The 8,198-nt window shown below is 46.9% G+C and overlaps 1 protein-coding gene across 2 annotated transcripts; it reads right to left on the minus strand.

The window, feature by feature from the left end:
- Positions 1–4,430: 4,430 nt before the first annotated feature.
- LOC147892007 (serine/threonine-protein kinase-like protein At3g51990) lies at positions 4,431–6,828 on the minus strand. Of its 2 annotated transcripts, XM_087388880.1 has the most exons (2): positions 5,073–6,828; positions 4,431–5,021 (listed from the first exon to the last, which is right to left on the minus strand). In XM_087388880.1, the coding sequence occupies exons 1-2, from the start codon at positions 6,145–6,147 to the stop codon at positions 4,696–4,698; spliced, it is 1,401 nt and encodes a 466-aa protein (XP_087245006.1). In that variant the 5' UTR covers positions 6,148–6,828; the 3' UTR covers positions 4,431–4,695. The 2 variants fall into 2 exon arrangements, with proteins under 2 accessions (XP_087245006.1, XP_087245005.1); XM_087388879.1 differs by having other exon boundaries at positions 4,431–6,828.
- Positions 6,829–8,198: the final 1,370 nt, after the last annotated feature.

Raw genomic sequence — 8,198 nt, forward strand, 5'->3', positions numbered from 1 at the left:
AATAGCAATATCTTCGGAAATGGGAGACTTTACTGATGCAAGCTGAACCATAAGACTGCGAAGATAATTGACATGAGAGGCTATAGTAGCTCCTTCTTGCATATGTAGATCAAAGAATGAGATCATAAGTGCAATCTTAGAGTTTTTAGATCGGGGTCCAAAAAGGGTATCCAAAGTGATCCATGCTTGAGGAGTAGACTGTATATCGGAGATGTGATGAATGTAATCATCTCCAAGGCCAAGCAAGATGATAGCATAGGCTTTGTCGTTCTTGGCAGTGACAACTTGCTAGTGTCGGGATCTTCGAGAGCAGCACGGTGAACAATGTCCCAAAGACCTTCTTTCATAAGATGGCACTTAATTTTGATTTGCCAAGTATGAAAGTTGGACCCATTAAATTTGTCAATAGACATGAGAGAATGAGTAGAAGAGGCCATGTGGGAAGGTCTTACCTCTTGCTAAGATGCAAGGCTAGTGTCTATTGCCTTACAATATTGCAGAAATAAATGAAAGGAGAGATCCAAGAAGCCGGTTCTCTCACCACTTTGTCAAGGCCATAGCATGTGACAGCTCATCGAAGTAGGAGGAACCAGCAAAAAAAAGGGACTGCTCAGCAAACTGAAAGAGGCAATGCACAGGACCTTAATCCCAGGCAAACGCAGAGGCGCAAAAAGAGGCGCGGTCCAGGAGGTGCAGGCAGCGCGAGCTCCAAAGCAATGCCGTAGGGAAGACGTGGGCAGCTCTCAGGCGATCTCCGTGCAGTCACGAACAGATGGCGCAGATCACGAACAGCAGCTGGAGAGGTGCGGCCTGTGCAGGTACAGATTCCGTAAAGTCGTACGGAGTGTACGGACAGTCTTGGCTGTACGTACGGTCTTGGCTGTATGTACGTTGATGCAAGTGCAGGAGCGACAGCATGAGCGGAGCTACAGCAGGGCCAAGAGCTGATGGGAGCGGAACTGCGCAGCAATGGCGCGCAGATCTGGCAGAGATGGTGCGCAGCAGATCTGGCAGAGAGATGGTGGGGCAGAAAGAGGCGGGCAGATCTGCAGTGGCAACCTGAACGGGAACAGCAGCAGCGTGGAGAAGACGGGCAGAAGATGGAGATGGTGACCAACTGAGCGGAGCAAAAATCTGAGAAGAGGCCGCTATGGCTACAGCAGATTGAGGGGAGAGAAGAGGGATCTACATGGCTCTGATACCATGTAGGAATATAAAAGGAAGAACTAGAAACTAGAAAACTAGAAGTAAAATAAGAACAAGATTGAAAGACACACAAAGAGTTAACTTGTAGATGAGTGTAGACAAGACACAAGCTAGATAGATAGATTGCAATGATGTGACCCATGAATATATGGGCCAAAGTACAAGACATAAAGCAAGAGTGCTTATGGGATAATTGTAGAGGTGCCACATGGCACACACTCAAGACACAAAGACTAGACTAGACTTAGACAAATGTAGACTAGGGAAATAGTACACTTAGTGTGCACTTATCTCCAACATCATATACCTTCTCGGATATCCTGGTGAGAAGGGCCTTGAATTTCTTGCCGAAACCTGCTTCTTAGGGAGCCCAAGCCACGCTGGAAGAATGGGTGTTGTTCAGGATCCCTTGAACTAGGAATAAATAATGTTCCCAGCAAGACTGAGCATCTACAACATAGCGCTTCAGAATGTCAATTGTAGACTTCTGTCCTGCCATTGATTGCGGATGGAAACTGCTGGAGAAACTGAGCTTGGTACCAAAATTGTCGAACAGGGCTGTTGAAACACGACTGATGAATTTGGAATCCCTGTCAGATACAATGATACGGGCCATGCCACACATTGGATACCACCATCTGAGAAAAAGACGGGCTGTGTCTTGTGCATCAATGGTACCCTTGCTCATAGGTCTCTATAATACGATCGCTTCGTATACCTTCTCGGATATCCTGGTGAGAAGGGCCTTGAATTTCTTGCCGAAAGTTGCTTCTTAGGGAGCCCGAGCCACACTGGAAGAATGGGTGTTGTTCAGGATCCCTTGAACTAGGGGTAAATAATGTTCCCAGCGAGACTGAGCATCTACAACATGGCACTTCAGAATGTCAATTGTAGACTTCTGTCCCACCATTGATTGCGGATGGAAACTACTAGAGAAACTGAGCTTGGTACCAAAGTTGTCGAACAGGGCTGTCAAAACATGACTGATGAATTTGGAATCCCTGTCGGATACAATGATACGGGCCATGCCACACATCGGATACCACCATCTGAGAAAAAGACGAGCTGTGTCTTGTGCATCAATGGTACCCTTGCATGGAATAAGCATGACAAACTTGCTAAACCTGTCCACGATGGTCAGGCACATGGTGTTCCTAGTACCAATAGTTGGTGGAAGGGCCATAACAAAATCCATGCTAATCTGCTCAACAGGTTGATCCGGAATCTCAAGGGGCTTGAGTAATCCTGGTAGCTTCTCCTAGGATACCTTCACTTGCTAGCACACTTGGCAATGAGATACATGCTGATGAACATCACTGCGTAAATGAGGCCTGAAAAACTTGTGCTTGATCTTCTCGAGAGTGCCTACAACTCCTCTATGTCCACCTGCTCGAGGATCATGCATATCATAGAGAATGGTAGCACAGTATGGGGCAATAGACAAAGGCGTCATTTGAAGAACCACCACCCGTCATGTATAGCATAGTCGCTTGGGCGTGTGTCCAACACGGCTTTGTACCATGGTGTCTAGTAATCTCGGTCCGTATGGTACTGGTTGCGCATCTCTGCTATAGAGGTCTCATGTACTATGGAATAGAGGGGACCATTCCTCGTCTGCTGAGAGCAACTACCACAACATTCTCTGAGCCTAGCTGATACTCGTTCATGCCACCAAATTACTGAAAAATCTGGCTACATCTGGTCTGGCAATCAGACCACTTAGCGGCGGGCATGATCTAAAGCATAGTTAGGGGAAACAAAAACGGGAAAAAGGGGAAGAAAACGGAAACGTTTCCACGTCAGTAAAGGGGGTTTTGAGATGAGAACACACACATTTAGAATGCTATAGCCTACAGCCTACCTGTAACTTAAAATATAGTGCATAATACTTACCACAATGTCACTTAGAAGTTAGAACTTAGAAACAGTTACAAATTAGAACTTAGAAATTAACTTAGAACGCTGAAAGAGAGGGCTGAAGCCTGAAAGAGAGCTGCAGGAGTGGAATTTGAGCTTTGAAGGAGGGCTGAAGGGGAGTAGATGATGATGGAGGGCTGAACCAGCCTGCATAATAGAAAGGAGTACAAAGGAGTGAATGGGGTTCAAGGAGGGCTGGAAAACCTTGAGGATGGAGAGAGTATGAGGCTGAAGGAGTGGAAGGAATGAAACATTGAACAGGAGGCCAAAATCGAAATCAAATTGACCAAAATCAGGCTGGTGGTGGATTTTCGCGACATTTGGAGACCCTAGACGCTTTGTGTTGTCTGAAACGGGCCGTTTCTGTGCCCTGAAACGTGTTTCAGAGTGGCTGAAACGGTTCAGCCAGCCATTTCAGGGTCCTGAAACGTTTCAGACCTTTCAGGATCCAGGCTTCCCTGAAAAGGCGTTTCAGGCCTGGCTGGGCTGAGCATTGAAGGCCCAAAGGTGGATGAGAACTGAGGGATCAAGGGGCTGCCTTTTATAGGCCCCCTTCAGCCTGGAAAATGACTGACTGCTCAGTCTGCTCCACCAACTGGCTTACCTGCGCACCGACCTTTACTTGCTGACATGGCCTGACTGCTGACATCAGCGCTGATGTCATCGCTGACACATGACAGCTCCTGCGCCGCCTGCAACTGCACCTGCGCTGCTGCTGATCTGTCTGCTGCCTGCGTGGCAGCCTGCCAATGTGGCTGCTTGCATGGCAATGGCTGCGCTGGCTGCCTGTGTGGCAGTCCAGCATGGCCATGGGCTTGTGGATGCCGGTGACAGTGGTTGCTTGGTAACCTGTCTATCAGGATGATGGTCCTTGGGGAATACAACTTGTGACTACTAATATACGGTCCTTTGTATTCTCATACTTTATTTTCTGTTTCTCTTATTGCCATTCTAGTCAGGTTCCCCGACCTGTTTTCGAGAACAGAGGATTTTTCCTATGTTATGCTTGGCAACCTTACAAGTATGGCACTGGCCGCCCTGTCTGCCAAAAAAAAAACCCTGCTGTGAAAAAAAAAACCTGCCGCGGCATTGAGTCAAAGATCCTAACAAAGGCCAAAGCAAAGTAATAGCATCTCTAAAAGTAGCCCAATAGGACATCAACCCAACCAAACGTAAATCTGGAACCTAAGAAAGCAAGTAAAAAAGTCATAAATAAAGCCATGGAGAGCAATGAAAACGGTAGTATTTTTCACAAGAATACATTCTGATCTGATTCCTACTAACTCAATTTGGAAGATAAAATGGTCTATAACATTATGGTCCTTATTGAGAGAGCAAATGTACAACAATAACTCAGCCAATTGTCGAGAACCAGCTCTATAATTGCTATGCATGCTTCCATTGGGAAAAGCTGAAACAAGCACCTTATTTTTGGTCACACGACAAATCTGCCTCAAGAAGTTTAATGCCAAGGTCCTGAAAAACATAATCACAAATGCTTGAAATGCCAGCATGAATGTCTATTTGAGTAGCGGCATTCACAAACTAGGAGCCACAATCCCCATACTCTAATCACAGGGGTATGATAGTTGACACCAAAGCATCTGAATTCTCAACTGACCCTTTCAAATCCAAAATAGACTGCCTAAGTCCAGCTTCCTGCCGAAGACTGCCTGCCTCATGAGCATTTGGCCTTGAACTCAGCTGCTGTTTGAGAGACATCCTCCTTGTAATTTGAGTGGGTTCTTTAAACAAATCAATGAGACAACTCCTCCCAGCTTGTAAGTCCACGACATGGTTTCGTGTCTGTTCATCCCCATGACTTGGTGTTCGCATGAATACCACTGAGCTGAAAGCTCCTGATTTTTGAAGAAAGTAGTTAGTACTAGTGTTAGGGTCTCTTGGGCTGACATGGGAGAGCCTGCGGGTGTCATTGTGAACTCCAGGACTCCTTGGGCGTCCCGCCCTGGAAGATCTGATATGTGCGACTGCGGGAGCCTGGCTCTTCTCAATAGAAACTCGATTTTTGTGGACAACAGCAACATTCCTTCTCATCTTTGTGGCAATGCCATTAAACATGGGAAAGCAGATTCTGCGACTGATTTCATGCAACTGTTGCACGACATCAACCATATCAGGTCGCCTTGAACTCTTGTTTCTCACACACCGTGCCGCTAATGCAGCCATCTGCTTCAAAGCCGATGCACTTTTGGGTGGCTGCAGCCTTGGATCGCAGACAGCCATCGCTTTCCCAGCCTTAATGAGGGGTACAGCCCAATCGAGAATGCTGGGAGGATTGTAATGCACATCGATCGCATTCCTGCCGCTCATAATCTCTAAAAGGAGAATACCAAAGCTAAAAACGTCATTTTTGGTACTGAGCATGTCGGGAGTGGTGTACTCAGGATCCAAATAACCGAGCGTACCGGCAGGCGGTGTAGAAACTCCAGTGTGAGCCGAGAGAGCAAGACCGAAATCCCCAAGTTTGGCATTCCAGTGCCTGTCGATAAGAATGTTGGAAGACTTGATATCTCTGTGGATGATGGGAGGAGAGATCTTATGGAGGTCCAAGACTGCCCTGGCCGTCTGCAGAGCAAGATGAACGCGCTTGGGCCAACTCAAGGGCTCAGGGCCATGATGCAGAATATCATACAGAGTACCATTGTGCATAAACTCCACGACCAAAAGCTTTTCCTTAGAATCGAGGCAGAAGCCGAGGAGCTTGACGAGCCGAGGATTGTTAAGCTTTGACAAAATCTGGATCTCGTTGTCGAATGCAGCTTCGTCCTGAAGAATTCTGCACCCATACGAAGGCCTCTTCACGGCCACCTGCATTCCGTTTCCAAGCACGCCCTTGTAAACGGATCCATGGCTGCCTTTTCCTAACAGAGTTTCCACCGCAAAGCCCCCCGTCGCTGCCTCCAGGTCCTTGAACCTGAAGATCTGCGGCTCGGGGGCCTTGTCTTTCTTCTGCGATTCGCAGGTAACGACAGAGGAACTCATCTTACAGGAAAGGTAGCCCATTCTCTCGGAAATGCAGGAGGCGCGTTACAGGAATCAAACGAGCATAGTTCGGCTTCCTATGGCTTCATACGTCCCGCGCTGCATAACAGCTTCTTTTTTCTCCTGCTGTCGCCGTTTCTGCTGCGAAGCTCTGTCAGATTACTCTCACCAAATCTCTTGATCTCTTGCTGTCCCTGCTCTGCTGTTAAGATCTCCGGGTTTCCTATTCGCTCGGGGTCTCTGCGCCAGGTCCTTCTCCCACGGGGTAGAGAAAAGTATCCCGTAAGCTTCTAACAATTGCTTCCTTGTCCCTGCTCTGCTTATAAGATCTCTCTTCGCCCGAGGTCTCTGCGCCAGGTCTTTCTCCGACAGGGCGGACAAAGGGATCCTGCAAGCTTCTAACAATTCCTTGTATCCTGCTGGCTGCTAATTTGGCTGCGGCATCTGCTTAAACTTCTGGCTCTGCCTCCGATTCTGCTTCTGGGAGGGAGAAGAAAGCGATGCTAATGTGCTGCAGAGCTGCTCAGGACGCCTGTAAACCGCTGTGTGCTGCTGCCGCTTGTAATGACTTCCGCTGACGATTTTTCGAAGAGGAAAAAGATGCGGATTGAGAAACCAGGGCGGAGCTAACGGAAAGGGAAGGATTCGAAGGAGGAAAAGGAGATGAAACAGGGATCCGAGCAGAAGGACTGGCTATGGCGATGGCTATGGCGATGGAAGAATAAGCTTGAAAGAGACGAAGAAGAGATTATTTTAATCCCGTCTATTAATTACCGTAAAACCTCGTTAGCCACAATCTTTTTTGGTCCCTTGTCACCCGCCACGTGGCGCCTCTTCATTGGTTCAACTCTATATATACGCTGCCACGTGGACAAGGGTTGGTCAACCCATAATAACAATGTGTGCCTCGCCGAGAGGTCAAGGGGGGTGTCTGAGTGTGGGGTGCGTGTTCTCTCGCTCACTAGTAGCCAGCCCTTGTGCCTACTGGTCCAGGGGGTCGTTTGCCTCATGAGTGACGGTGAGGGGAAAAACAATGTGCCCTGCATGTGTTCCAAGGCCGACTTCAAGTTTTTACTCCTCGGTTGTTCTTATTCATTGATCCTTGCAGGTGCTTGAGGATGGGCAAAAACTTTGCAACATCATCGCTGCTGTTAGCAAATATTGATTCCGTGTTTCTACCTAGAGACAGCTCGCCTAAGCACCGCAATTTGTCCAAGCCCTAGTGTGAGTACTGCTTTCTTAGGCGAGCACAAACGATTTTTCTCCTGCTTGATAACGTTGAATTCCTTGACTCTTGACAAACGATCTCCTCATTTCATCGACTTACTCACCATCATATATAGTAAGGGTTTACTCCTCAATGCTAATTGACTCGAATCTATATTCCTTTCAATTTTAAAAGGTTACTTTTTTCCCTTTAATAAGAGAATGGTCTATCTCTATAAAGTTGACTTCCCCACTCACCGTTCTCATAGGGGTTGCTAAGTGAGTTTAGCCTCTTAATGCTAAACTATGTGAGTTTTCCCACCGTCATGGTCCTTGCAACACTGATTATTTTTTGAAACTACTTTAGCAAATTACCAAGGGCCCTTTCATATCATAAAATCCCCAACCCTAGTGCCATAATCAACTCTCAAAAAAGTCAGCTGTTAGTAAGAAAATGGCTCCCTACTATCACAAGCATCATTTACCTTTACAAATGGGATTCTCTCACTTTTGCTACTCGAACAAGAAAAGTTAGAGCTTGAATTGACTTATTATTCCTTGCCCAATGCCTACGCCCAAAGTCTCTTTCTTCTTGGTTGCTTATGCATCTCACCCAACTACTATCTACCCACATGCTTAGCGTGTTGGGAAGAAAATGGCTCCCTACTGTCACAAGTCACCCTTTACCTCCACAAATAGGCTTCTCTCACTTCCATTACTCGAGCAAGAAAAGATAGAGCTTGAATTGACTTTTTATTCCTTGCCCGATGCATACGCCCAAAGTCCCTTTCTTCTTGGTTAAACTTTAATACTTGGACATATCCAAGTTTCAAGCATGCTCCATGCTCTAGTACCTGTGGCTTCAA

This window comes from Dipteris shenzhenensis, chromosome 17 (genome assembly GCF_047967505.1).
Source record: "Dipteris shenzhenensis isolate YYH24624 ecotype China chromosome 17, Dip_SZ_1.0, whole genome shotgun sequence".
Taxonomy (NCBI): domain Eukaryota; kingdom Viridiplantae; phylum Streptophyta; class Polypodiopsida; order Gleicheniales; family Dipteridaceae; genus Dipteris; species Dipteris shenzhenensis.